The 14782-nt window shown below is 39.6% G+C and overlaps 1 protein-coding gene across 1 annotated transcript in view; it reads left to right on the plus strand.

Annotated features, from left to right (window-relative positions):
- Positions 1-14782, plus strand: part of LOC128606753 (hydrocephalus-inducing protein homolog) — a 76250-nt gene that overhangs the window by 48909 nt on the left and 12559 nt on the right. Inside the window, exons 26-36 of the mRNA XM_053623134.1 lie at positions 7222-7420; positions 7640-7739; positions 7848-7947; positions 8068-8236; positions 8317-8558; positions 8645-8762; positions 9625-9829; positions 11067-11302; positions 11386-11537; positions 13324-13501; positions 13588-13696. Of these exons, the coding sequence (XP_053479109.1) occupies positions 7222-7420; positions 7640-7739; positions 7848-7947; positions 8068-8236; positions 8317-8558; positions 8645-8762; positions 9625-9829; positions 11067-11302; positions 11386-11537; positions 13324-13501; positions 13588-13696 (1808 nt within the window). The remainder of the gene's footprint in view (positions 1-7221; positions 7421-7639; positions 7740-7847; positions 7948-8067; positions 8237-8316; positions 8559-8644; positions 8763-9624; positions 9830-11066; positions 11303-11385; positions 11538-13323; positions 13502-13587; positions 13697-14782) is intronic.

The following is a 14782-nucleotide window of genomic DNA, read 5'->3' on the forward strand; positions in this document are numbered from 1 at the left end:
ATTAAAGACCCTAAGAAATAAGTCATCATTTTTGGGACAAAAAATTGCCAAAAATTTTCTTTCAGACCCTTGTTTCCCTGGTGTATATATATGAAGTTGCACACATGTAAACTCATACATTACCATTGCAAACACAAAGATTTATATATACAGTATCTCACAAAAGTGAGTACACCCCTCACATTTTTGTAAACATTTGATTATATCTTTTCATGTGACAACACTGAAGAAATGACACTTTGCTACAATGTAAAGTAGTGAGTGTACAGCTTGTGTATCAGTGTAAATTTGCTGTCCCCTCAAAATAACTCAACACACAGCCATTAATGTCTAAACCGCTGGCAACAAAAGTGAGTACACCCCTAAGTGAAAATGTACAAATTGGGCCCAAAGTATCAATATTTTGTGTGGCCACCATTATTTTCCAGCCCTGCCTTAACCCTCTTGGGCATGGAGTTCACCAGAGCTTCACAGGTTGCCATTGGAGTCCTCTTCCACTCCTCCATAACGACATCACGGAGCTGGTGGATGTTAGAGAGCTTGTGCTCCTCCACCTTCCGTTTGAGGATGCACCACAGATGCTCAATAGGGTTTAGGTCTGGAGACATGCTTTGGCAGTCCATCACCTTCACCCTCAGCTTCTTTAGTAAGGCAGTGGTCGTCTTGGAGGTGTGTTTGGGGTCGTTATCATGCTGGAATACTGCATACGAATCATGCTCTGCTTCAGTATGTCACAGTACATGTTGGCATTCATGGTTCCCTCAATAAATTGATGTATGAGTGCTGCCAGCATTGCTGCAGAGGCTGAAGGGGTGGGGGGTCAGCCTGTCAGTGCTCAGACCATACGTCACACACTGAATCAAATTGGTCTGCATGGCTGTCATCCCAGAAGGAAGCCTCTTCTAAAGATGGTGCACAAGAAAGCCTGCAAACAGTTTGCTGAAGACAAGCAGACTAAGGACATGGATTACTGGAACCAAGATAAACTTATTTGGTTCAGATGGTGTCAAGCGTGTTTGGCTGCAACCAGGTGAGGAGTACAAAGACAAGTGTGTCTTGCCTACAGTCAGGCATGGTGGTGTGAGTGTCATGGTCTGGGGCTGCATGAGTGCTGCTAGTACTGGGGAGCTACAGTTCATTGAGGGAAACATGAATGCCAACATGTACTGTGACATACTAAAGCAGAGAATGATCCCCTCCCTTCAGAGACTGGGCCGCAGGGCAGTATTTCAGCATGATAACGACCCCAAACACACCTCCAAGACGACCACTGCCTTGCTAAAGAAGCTGAGGGTGAAGGTGATGGACTAAACCCTATTGAGCATCTGTGGGGCATCCTCAAACCGAAGGTGGAGGAGCACAAGGTCTCTAACATCCACCAGCTCCGTGATGTCGTCATGGAGGAGTGGAAGAGGACTCCAGTGTCAACCTGTGAAGCTTTGGTGAACTCCATCCCTAAGAGAGTTAAGGCAGTGCTGGAAAATAATGGTGGCCACACAAAATATTGACACTTTGGGCCCAATTTGTACATTTTCACTTAGGGGTGTACTCACTTTTGTTGCCAGTGGTTTAGACATTAATGGCTGTGTGTTGAGTTATTTTGAGGGGACAACAAATTTACACTGTTACACAAGCTGTACACTCACTACTTTACATTGTAGCAAAGTGTCATTTCTTCAGTGTTGTCACATGAAAAGGTATAATCAAATGTTTACAAAAATGTGAGGGGTGTAGTCACTTTTGTGAGATACTGTATATGTTTATGTGTGTGTGTGTGTGTGTGTGTGTATGCATATATGTGTATAAGTAATGTATGTGTGGGTGTATCCTTTGTGTCTGTGTAATGGATGACAGATTGCAACTTCATATATGCAATTAAAATTATTTTAAGAACATTTTAGGTCATAATCTCACATTGATGAAACATTTGGAAGTTTGTGAGGAATTGTAACCATGAGCACACAGTCCCTGCACACAATGAGGAAAATAGGTCAGGAGAGAAAAAACTGAATATAAAAATCACCATTTAAAAATTGGATGGTTTAGTTGATTCTTGTGATTGCCAAAGTTCAAAATTAACTGTTAAACTAAACATTTAAAATTATTATTAATTGTTAGAATCAGAAGGTGTTGATTTAGTTTTCTAATCAGAAGTTGTTCATTTTCTGCAGCAGTGTGGATTGGAATATTTACGACTGTAACCTAAATGACAGGTTTATATTATTGTGCTTGTTTCTATTATGTTATCGTTCTTATAATGCATCCATTATAAGAGGAGGAGACTTGTCTCTGTCAATATATAAAGCACTATAATTAACAACATACAAGGAATATATATATATGAGAGAGAGAGAGAGAGAGTACTTGTATATGGCAGATGTCAGATACAAGTACCTTACAGTCTAGAGTATATTGTTAATTATAGAGTGCTTTAAGTATTGTTATATTGGCTACACAGTGCATCACATTGCATCACATGTCAGACTCAGATGTCAGAGTGCCCATGCTGACCCCTGTCCATCGCTGAAAGTGCTTACAATCGGCATGTAAGCATCAGATCTGGACCGTGGAGCAATGGAAGAAGGTGGCCTCGTCTGATGAATCACGTTTTCTTTTACATCATGTGGATGGCCAGGTGCATATGCATTGCTTACCCAGGGAATAGATGGCACCAGGATGCACTATGAGAAGGAGGCAAGCCGGTGGAGGCAGTATGACGCTCCCTGCAATGTTCCACTGGGAAACTTTGGGTCCTGGCATTCATATGGGATGTTACTTTGACATGTATTAAGTACACGTGCTAAGGACACCTTTTTATGGCAACAGTATTCCCTAATGGCAGTGGCCTCTTTCAGCAGGTTAATGCGCCATACCACAATGCAAAATTTGTTCAGGAGTGGTTTGAGAAACATGACAAAGAGTTCAAGGTGTTGACTTGGACTCCAAATTGCCCAGATCTCAATCCAATTGAGCATCTTTGGGATGTGCTGGACAAACAAGTCCGATCCATGGAGGCCCCACCTCACAACTAACAGGACTTAAAGGATCTGCTGCTAACATCTTGGTGCCAGATACAACATACAACCTTCAGAAGCCTTGTGGAGTCCATGCCTTGAAGCTGTATTGGTGGCACAAGGGGGATTTACACCATCCATTTTATTAGGAACACCTGTACCCCTGCACATTCATTCAGTTATCTAATCAGCCTTTAATGTTTCATGGCATGAATGTTTACATTTACATTTATGGTATTTGGCTGATGCCCTTATCCAGAATGACTTACACAATTGCTTTGAAGTCTCTATTAATAAATACATTGCGATACTGGTTCACTAGGTCACGGACTAAGAATACCATCACCATCTTAAAATTCTGTTGGGACCTAATATAGTAAGAAAAACAGACATTTTTTAAAAATGAAAAGTGCTAATTTAAGTATGTTAGGAAGAGGTAGGTCTTTTGTTTGAGCCAGTGACTCAGCTGTTCGGGCATCTAAGGGAAGTTAATTTCACCACCTAGGTGGCAGAACAGGGAAGAGTCGTGATGTATGCGTTCCTTGTACCTTGAGAGATGGTGGCACCAGTCTAGCAGTGCTAGAGGTTTGGAGATAGCGTTGTGCAGGCTAGGGTGTGATAAGTGATTTGAGGTAAGTAGGTGCTGGTCCATTTTTGGCTTTGTAGGCAAGCATCAGAGTTTTAAATCGGATGTGGGCAGCTACAGGAAGCCAGTGTAGGTAGCGTAGCGATGGGGTGGTGTGGGAGAACTTGGGAAGGTTGAAAACAATGCAGCTGTATTCTGGATCAGTTGCAGAGGTCGAATGGCGCTCAGAGGCACACCTGCCAGGAGTGAGTTGTAGCACCTGAGTGGCTTGTATGGATAGAAATGGACAAATCCTTCTGATGTTGTAAAGGAGAAATCAACATGAGCATGTCAGATTAGCAAAATAAGAGGAAAAGGAAAGTTGATTGTCGATGGTTACCCTAAGGTTGAGTGTAGTAACCGAAGGTGGGATTAGAGCGTTGTCCAGGGAGATCACAAGATCTTGAGATGGTAATGAATGAGCTGGGATGAACAGCAGTTCAGTTTTTCTGGGATTCAGTTTCAGCTGATGAGCTGCCATCCATGATGAGTTGTCTGCCAGACATGCTAAGATCCGAGCAGAAACAAGAGGATCTGAGGGAAAGAAGGAGAGGATGAATTGATTGTCGTCCACATAGCAGTGGTATGAGAACCCATGTGAGGATATGACCTCACCAAGAGATCGAGTATAGAGGGAGAACAGAAGAGGACCAAGTACTAAACCTTATGGGACACCAGTAGAGAGTCTGCAGGGAGCAGATTTGGATTCCCACCACATCACCTAGTATGAGCAACTGTCCAGGTAGGAAGCAAACCATTGCCATGCTGAACCATGAATTCCGAGACTCATGAGGGTGGACAAGAGAGTCTTGTGGTTGATTATGTCAAACACTACTAAAAGGTCGAGGAGGATGAGGACTGGTGACAGTTTGGCTGATCTAGAAGCATGTAGCTTCTCAGTGACCGCCAAAAGGGTAGTTTCTGTGAAATGTGCCGCTTTGAAGCCACACTGGTTAGGATTCTGGAGGTTGTTCTGTGAGAGTTGATTGTAGACAGTGTGTTCAAGGATTTTAGAAGGAAAAGGGAGTAGTGATACTGGTTGGTAATTGACGATGTCAGAGGGATCCAGAGTGGGTTTCTTCGGGATGGGAATAACCCTTGCTCTCTTGAATGCACTTGGAACATCACCAGATGATATGGCGCCATTGATGATAGTAGTGATGAAGGGGAGGAGATCTTGAGAGATTGTCTGGAGCATTGTGGGAGGATTAGATCTAATGGGCAAGTGATAGGATTGCAGGACAAGATGACCTGCAGGATCTCTTTTATTGCAAGATTAGAAAAATGTGCCAGTGAAGGAGAAGGGGAATCCTCAGTGGGTAGTATAGGAGTTGGGGTAGAAGTGAAAGTCTGGCAGATTTTTTCAAACTTCTCATCATAACAGGTGGCAAGGTCTTCAGCAGTCAGGGAGGATGGAGCAGAAGGAGCTGGTGGGTTGATTAGTGAAGAAAATATGTTGTGGAGCTTGTGAGGGTATTGTGCAGAAGTTTCCAGCTTTTCCTTGTAGAAGGTAGTCTTAGCAGAAGTCATTTCAGATGAGAATTTGGACTGGAGAGTATGGCAAGATCTGTGTTGAGGAGTTGTGATTTCCTCCACTTTCTCTCTTCTGTTCTAAGTTCTCGCCGATTGCTGCACAGCGCATCCAACAGCCAAGGAACAGGGTATGAAAGCTTCCTAGGTTTCAAGGATAGAGGGCAGAGAAGGTCCATGGAGAGGAAAGTGTCTGTGGCTAACTGCAATAGTAGGGAGGAAAAGGAGTCGGGGTCTGGAAGGAATGCAGGGTGCAGGAAGCTATGGCGGAAGGAGAGATAGAATGGAGATTTTAACGGGTAGGAGAGAGGTATTGATAGCTGTTTTTTGGCAGGATAGGGAGAGTGATGGTAAAGGATAATAAGTGATAACAAGAGGGAGAAGATGGAGAAGGCAAGAGGGCTCAAGCTTGTCAGAGGGGAGGTTGAACCCTCCAAGGACTGTAAGAGGGGTGCTGTCAGTAGGGAAAAGGCTGAGGAGCATGTCCATTTCTTCAAGAAATTCTCCTAGCGGACCAGGAGGGCGGTAGATGGTGATGATGAGAAGGTTAATCAGGGAGGTAACTGTAACTGCATGGAATTGGAAGGATGAGCTGTTGAGATGAGACAGGGAGAGAGGTGTGAAGCACCATCTCCAAGACAACAGCAGACTTGTACTACCAGCAGACTTGTACTACCACCCCTGCCAGTTTCCTGTGGAGTGTTTGTTTGTTTCTTTCTTGTTTTCTTGTTTGTCTTTGCTTGTATCTTTCTCATTTGTAAGTTGCTTTGGATAAAAGCGTCTGCTAAGTGAATAAATGTAAATGTAAATGTAAATGTGTGAGAGAAAGCATAAGCAGAGGATAGAGCGGCCGGCATAGCTGATTTCTGTGGAGATATCCAGGTCTCAGTTAGTGCCAGAAAGTCAAGAGTAATGGGAAGCTAAAGCTGAGAAATCTGGTACCAGAAGGGCTGGTTTGAATTTCACAGACAATAGCGTTTACAGAAAGAAAAACTGAAAAACAATGAGTGAGTGACAGTTCTGTGGGTGGAAAAGCTTTGTTGATAAAATAGGTCAGAGGAAAATGGCCAGATTGGTTCGAGCTGCCAGAAAGGATAATCACTCTTTACATTTAAGTTACTATAGAATTCCTGTCAACTCAGACCAATTTCTGAAATACTCAAACCAGCCTTTCTGGTATCAACATCCATGCGACGGTTAAAGACACACAGATCACACTTTTCCCCATTGTATTGTTTGATGTGAACATTAACTGAAGCTCTTGGCCTGTATTTGTGTGATTTTTTTGCACTGCATTGCTGCCACATGATTGCTTGATTAGATGACTACATGAATGTGCAGGTGTACAGTGAGTGTATCCTGTATGATTAGTTAAAAAGTGTTATTTGTCATAATTAATAAATTAAAAATTGTAATTGTTGGCCATTCGCTGTGGTGTAAGATGAATGCTATCTCTGACATACAAACTCAAAAACCACTCAAAATACTCAGAGCACAAGGCGGGGGACACTTTGGACAGGGTGACAAGCCATCACAAGGCACAATCGTACATGCATTCGCACACTGGGGACAATCTGAAAATGACAATCAGCCTACAGCACATGTTTTTGGACTGGGAGGAAACCAGAGTACCTAGAGGAAACCCCCAAAGCATGGGGAGAACATTCAAACTGCGTGCACACAGGGCAGAGGTGGGATTTGAACCAGAACCCCGAGAGGTGCAAGGCAAATGTGCTAACCACTAAGACACTGTGTCCCCCTATTATTATTATTATTATTATTATTATTATTATTATTATTATTATTATAAAAGTAATAATTTAGCAGTTGCAGTGAAAGGAATCTTCAAAATTGGGGGTCCTGCTAACCCTTACTTCCTGCGCCTTGCTTATTGCTTATATAAAATATAACAAAAATATCATATTCTGGTTTTATATTTTAATGTATTGAATTCTACATTTGATGTATTTTGACAGATTTGTTGCCATAATAGTTCTATTTGATTACCCTGTGTAAATATAATATGTCTTCCCCATGGCTATGGTCCTCCAGGAGGGAGACACGCAGTCTGTGCTTGCGTAACCCCACTGCACTGCCAGTCGCCTGGAGGCTGAGTGCCCTTGAGGTGCTGGGTGAGGAGTTCAGCATTTCCCAGGACCACGGCATCATCGTGGCGCACTCAGAGTTTTCCTTGCTCATGCATTTCCAAGCCATAAAACCTATTAGTCTGAAGAAAACCATAAGATTGGAGGTAAGGTGTTGACCAATAGCTCAAATGTTAGTACAGATCTCAATTTCACAAAGAATTGTATGTTTTAAAGTGGTAGATCACCTTGGGTCATAGTTATGAAAGAATAATCAGAACAGTAAGATTTGCTGTTAAACTGATTTTTTTTTTACAGATACCTAAAGTGTGTGTGTGTGTGTGTGTGTGTGTGTGTGTGTGTGTGTGTGCGTGTGTGCTGGTCAGGTGTCAGATGTGGAGAATATTCTTGGTGTTGTCCATACAGAGAACATTAATATTGTGGCAGAGGCGTATGATGTGGCCCTGGAAATTACATTTCCAAAAGGTAGTTGTTATTCCTCCTCCATATCCACCAAGTTTTTTTTTGTTTTTTTTTTAATCCATCCATAAATAACCATTTGTTTGCATTTTGTCTTGATAACAAATATGTTAGGTAAAGACACCAGTCTGGACTTTGGCATGATCAAAGTATCAGAAACACTGCCATTATCTGTTAACTTGAAAAACAAGGGCAAACATGACATTGCCTACAAGTATGTTCACACCTACATACTCTACATAAGCATCCAATATATACAATATTATAATTTTTCAAGGACTAAAAATACCATTAAAAGCTCTGTGGCTAATGTGCAATGATATTGCTATTTAAGGTTCATCCTGGAGCCTACCGAGCCTGGAATGCCTAAACTCAACTCACTCTTCACTATTACACCTCAAAAAGGCTCTCTTCATCCCACTGACCGGCACACATGTGTCCAAGTCACCTTCTGCTACAACAAGGAGGTGTCTATCAGACAACAGCCAATTTTACACTGTCAGGTCAGAAAATCCTTTCATATAGATTTTTGGTAGATCTCTATTTCATATCAAAAATTAACTTTAGTGATTATTTGTTTTAGGTCATTGAACCAAATATTGATGAAGATGGAGAAACCATTAAGATCATACCCATCAAAGTGTCTGTGCAGTGTCTCTATTCCAAGTACAGCATCCACCCTGAGAATAACATCAACTTTGGCTCAGTAGAGCATGGTTCCCGCAGGATACAAACAATTACTGTGGAGAATAGGGGTGAATTTGAGATCTGTTTCACCATCTCCAGAATGTTTAAAGATGTCCCAGTGTCTGAACAGAAGAAAGGGTACAGACACTGATCCATACATATTAAGATTTTACCTTTTTCCTTCATAAATGAAACTCTCTAATTAGAAACCTTATTTGTTACAGTATAGGCAAGAAATCTTCCAGAGAGAACAACTCAGCAAGACGATTATCCTCCACCATTAAATTACGCCAGTCTGACTCTACCCAGAAGGACAATATTAGGGACACCATACCTTCTCAGGTAATGAACGGCCTTTGTATGTCATGTTCTTCTTACTACATTTTAATGGGTGTTTAGTTGTTACACAGTTGTGTCTATTTACAATCTGGGTGCATAAGTGTGCATACCCTCTTATAATGGGGCATGTGATTGTGCTCAGAACTAATCACATTCAAACTCAAGGTGTAAAAGTAATTACCATACACCTGTTATCAATGAAGTGATTCCGATTAACCCCAAATAAAATCAGCTGTTTCTGTAGGATTTTCTAGACATCTTGGTTTCATGCAATGCTGACCGCCAAAGGATCAGAACCTTTGCTGATATGTTTCAAGGCATATAATAACAGTGACCCAAGACTGGTTAAGTTTATTATATTATCAGTAGACTAGTCAAGGAAAATGTCAAATGAGTACAATTTTATGGTAGACTCATGTTCTTTGTCTTTAAAAAGTGATTTTTTTTGAAGAAAAATATCGTAGTTATTATAGACTCTTTACCCAAAAATACTGAGTGCTAAATTACAAGCAAAAGTGTGCTTTAACAAAGTCTTAGTTGAGGGGTGTGCACACTTATGCAACCAAGTTATTGTAATTTTTTATTTTTACAACCCCCCCCCCCACCCTCCCCACCCCCCAAAAAAAAAATCTTTGTATTTGTTTTTCATTTGAATATCGTTGGTTGCTATATAAATGTGGTAAAAGATCTGACATTATGACATGATTTTTCACATCACAAAAACCTGCAATTATAACATGGACTTTTTATATTCACTGTATACAGTATTTTACAGAAATACCCTTACAGGCATTTATTTCATGAATAAAAAAAATAAAGTGCCTCCTTTATTTATTTTTTGTCTCTTTTCTACTTAATTCTGCAGACACGTTTGCCTATGGGGTTGTTCTCCTTGTCTCCATGCTTTGGCGTCCTTCCACCTGGTGCCCAGCAGGTGGTAACTGTGGACTGTGTAGCAGAGCAGGTAGGCTGCTGGGAGGAGTGCCTGGTGGTGGACATCACTGATCGAGACCCTTTTGACAGCCCAGGAGGGATTCTTTACAAGCTGCTAGCAGAGGTCTGCATGCCAGGTTTGTAAGTTCCTAAAAACATTAACTAGCTAGGATACAGGCAAACTTATAACTCAGTGTTATTTTTAAGGAGTTTTAATTTAAAGTCTCATTATTTATGTTTTTGAACACCCAGGCCATGATTTAGATGTGTAAAAAGTCATGCACCCACAAAAAAAGCATCTTTTAAATGATCAAAATAGCATGTCTTGTCCCATTTTTGTATTTGCATTAATCAATACGCAATTTGGAACATTTAATAAAAAAAATAAATAAATAATAGTTCGAAAAAAAAATTTTTTTTTTAATTATGGCTCCGTAGCATAAAATAAGATCATGTCTTTAAACTACTGCATGACTGGTCTCATATTAAATATTTACTCACTTCTGATGCCAACACCATTCAAACACAAGTCTATTATATACAGTCTCCTCTGGAAGTATTGGAAAAGCAAGGCCAATTACTAATTTCTTTATATTTTGGGAAATAGAACCAACAAAGTTCATTAGAAAATGTCATGTGCTGGTACATGCAAAAAATAAATACACAAACAGACGGAATTGGTCAAACATTCTGCGGATGAGAATGGGATTCATCAAGTGTGTAAGCAGGAGTGGGCATTATTGGCCAGAATTTGTTTGAGAGTAGGTGGGAGCTTTGAACACATCTATAGTGGAGGTAAAATGTTGGTCCAAAATAGGTGTTCAATTGGGTTGAGATCTGCTGACTGTGAAGACTATAGCATATGATTTACATTATTTTCATACTCATCAAACCACTGAGTGAGCCCTTGTGAATGGGGGAATTGTCATCCTGGAATAGACAATAAGGATAGAATGATTGATGATAGGCTCTGCCAATAAGTGGACCCCAAATATATTCACCCCAACATAATAGAGTCACCCGTTTTTCCTTTAAATTGTTACCTATCTCTATATTTGTCTTAAAGCTGATAGTAACACTGGAGAAATACTCTAGTGTTTTTCAACCTAATCTCTCATATTTATTATTTCGAGCCAGAGGGTATCTGTATTGTTTCAGGGAGACCTGTAAAATTTTTTGATTGTGGTAGATAAGGTTAACATTGGAGTACACTTTAAATGATGTTATCAAATAGATTTGAGACTTATTTAATGTACTCTGTATATTTTTGTTTTGCCAGTGGTAATAACAGTGATTAATATGTAATAAAACGCAGGTCAATGCAAGTATTCAAAAATGTTTGACTGGCAGTGTATGTCACTTCTTTCTGTGTAGGAATAGCCCATGAAGATATTGCTTCAATCTTTGAAGAGCACAGATTGTGCAAGAACAGTAACATGCTACAATGTAAGCATTATCAAGAGGCTATGGGCATCTACATCCAGGACGAGAACAAGTTTGTCTTCAACAATGTGCTGGTTGGCCAGTCAGCCAAGGCCCGCTTCCGTCTTACGAACCCTGGCAAAATAGCTTGTAAACTTAGTTTACAGGTGAAAGCTGTCCTCAACCAGGTGTGTTTGTGTGTAACTGCTGCTAATATGAGCATGTCATGTTTAAAGACCTTGATTGTGTTTATTGAATATTGCTGTTTCAGATGTCCATACGTAGCTCTGAGGTGTTTGAACTGAGCCCTACTCGGATGAGTATCCCCAGTCACTCACATGCCTTTGCTACAATTACCTTCACTCCCCAGCACATGCAGACCTACCTTGGAGTGTTTGAAGCCTCTCTAGAAAGGGCAGCCGGGTAAGCATATATATATATATGTATATATATATATATATATATAATATGCTTGACCATTAAGCTGGAATTGGTGAAAAGCTAACGATAAAATGTCTAACATTATTTAAAAATTAACAACAAAAATTTCTTGGTTTGATAAGTATACACCCCCTTTACTATGACATCTCTTGACCAGTTGCCTTCAGAGACACATAGTGACTTGAGTTTCCAACATTTGTGTGGAATCACAGCAATTAACACGATAGCTTGAATTAACAGCTATCAGTTTACAGTTTACTATCGGCCTTCATTTTGCAAGTGCACATCCACACAAATGCAGGAGAATAGACTCCAAAGACCATTCAAAACAACTGCATGACCAACTTGGGGAAAGGTACACATCAAGTGAGGGATTTCCAAAGCTTTGAATATACCCTGGAGCACTGTTACGTCCATCATTAAGAAGTGGATAGTGCCTGACACCACCCACAGTCTGCCAAAATTTGCCAAAATGGGTCAGAAATTCATATTCCAATAGGTCAGTGACCCCAAATATAAGAAAGCTAAGTGGCTTGCTAGGAACAAGGTGGATGTTTTGGAGTGCCCTAGTCAAAGCCATGACCTAAAATTGAAAATCTATGGACAGACTTGCTGTCTATCAGGGAAAACCAACTAACCTCTCCCAGCTTGAACATGTCTACAAAGGGGAAGATGTCCAAGTGTGCCAGCCTTGTGGAGGGCTAACCAAAAAGACTGATAGCTGTACTTACTGCCAAAGGTGCCTCTACAAAGTATTGACTATGGGGGGTGTATACTTGAGGAAGTGAGGAAATTATTATAAATGAGTAAATTTAAGTACTTTCAGTAATGCTCTCTTTTGTCAAATTAAAATGAATTCACTACATTTTCATGCTGTATGGGTCAGGGAAATCCCATTTAAATCTCAGATGTTTAGAGAACCTGACACAACAAAATGTACAAATTTTGAAGTTTATTTTCTATCTACTGTATATAGTTTGTACACAGAAATGTTATGTTAAGATCAAAATAATCCATTTAAAAAATTAGAACAATGCTTAAACATTATTTTTTCCTATATTTTCCTACATTAAACCAGGCAATATTCATATGTGGTGACTTAAGTCAGCCGTTTAAGTTTAAACATTGCATCAATATTTACACAGGGAAATTTAAGCATACATAGAGTGCAACATGCAAATGAGCACTCTATTTTAAATGTGTGAGCATTCAGATTGATCTCCTGATAAATTCCATATACATTTGTGTGGGTGTTTTGATAAACTATGGATTAATTAATTTGGATGGTGTCACCTATGGTGTCATCCAAATTAATTATAATAATGAATGCAGGCCAGTTTGTAACTATGACACATCACAAGATAATAATTTTGCTAAGTTGATGGCCTCTAGAACGTGCATAGAAATATATGGTAATTCCATTATGCTAATTTGGTCCATATAACCGAAATGATGTTTAGAGTCTGAGAGTAAAGAGTTTTAAAATAGTAGACTACAAAGGTTTACAACTTTTTTGTAAACTTATAGCAAGAAGATTATTTGAGTCTTTTGCCTCTTGGCTCTGTTTTCATGGTTATGCAAGCACATGTTTTTTCGTTTAGCGCTGACATATTCCTATTTTGGTTGGGTCCAAGCCTATTTAATCTATTTGGGTCCAAAAATGTGCTCGTATTACAACCTCCTAAGATCCCCTCTTAGTTCAGACAAAGAAAAGGCAGTATTTTGTCTTTATTGTCTTTATCTTTATTAATGTGTTCTCTTTGGGCAGGAGCAAGGTGCTGGTGTTTGATTTGGTGGGAGAGGGTAATTTGCCCTGCATAACTATTCTAAAACCAATCCAGAGGACTAAACATGGACAGCCAGTCCTGCAGTTCAAGCGGCTGCTGGTAGACAAGAGACAAATCCTCCCTCTGGTCATCAAGAACATTAGCAATGTACCTGCACAGGTAAGATGAACACTTTACAAACACTTTAGTTTGTAGGGCATTGCTTTGCCTCACCAGAGATATAACTACTTTTATGACTCTCATAGGTTAGCATTGATCTGCTTGACAAGATGGGAGTCTTTGCTTTAAGGGCAGCTCCTGACACCTTATGCAACCACATCTCCTCTTCACACATTGCAAGTGAGCCTGGAACAGGTCAGTATTGAAGCCTGATTGCTAGTGAGGTATAGTGAGGATTTCATTCTGCACAATTGGAATTACAGACTTAAGCACAGACACTTTAATTCAGACATGATTTTATAACCTTGATTTATACTGTACTGTATCTCGTGGCTACATTAAGTTGTGTGTACAAATGAACTTGATAAAATGCTATTTTACAAGCTGCCGACTAATGTGGTTGTTAGCCATTTTGTTAAAGAAAACTAAATTTGTTGAGATTAATGCAATAATTGCAACTATAACTATTCATGCATTGATATATTGGCAATAATGTATTATTTCAATGCTTGCCAAAATAAGTCGCCAACTCTGAATACAGTCTTTGGATTCTTAGGTAAGGGTCACCCCTCCAAAGACCACAACCCCACGTGTACTCCCCCAGCTCATCCCTAGATTAGATAGGATACAGAAAAACATGCCACTTGCATAGCATTTATTATTCATTTGTTCATTAATAAATCTTTGGTAACCCATATTATCCCGGTCAGTTTCGCAGTGAATCCTGAGCTTATCCTGAATCCTGGGCATAAAACTGGAATATACACTATAGTACACCATCACAATGTTGTGATCTCATACATACAGTACATGTGATCTTGTACATACAGTAATAAATGTCGTCATACTCAGTTACACAACCATGAGACCATTGTTTCCTGCCTCTGTACTTTTGTTTCATTCTGTGTAGGTTGTTCATTCGCTCATTTGCCATTACAACTAATACATTTAAATATGATACAATGGATATAAAAAAATCCATTGTATCTACACACCCCTATTCTAATTACATGTTCTCTTATGCTATAGTCTAAAAGCATTTTTGAATTGTGTTTGTCTCATCTTTTATCTGGTAACATTTAATTTGGGTAATCCACTTTGGATACCTTATAAACCATATATAGACTGTCCTGAAGGAACTTATCAACTGATTCCCCACAACTATACGTGATAGGACAACAACTATAGAGTGTGTATAGATTATCTGTGAAATATATATATATATATATATATATATATATATATATATATATATATATATATATATATACATACACACAC

This window comes from Ictalurus furcatus, chromosome 4 (genome assembly GCF_023375685.1).
Source record: "Ictalurus furcatus strain D&B chromosome 4, Billie_1.0, whole genome shotgun sequence".
Taxonomy (NCBI): Eukaryota; Metazoa; Chordata; class Actinopteri; order Siluriformes; family Ictaluridae; genus Ictalurus; species Ictalurus furcatus.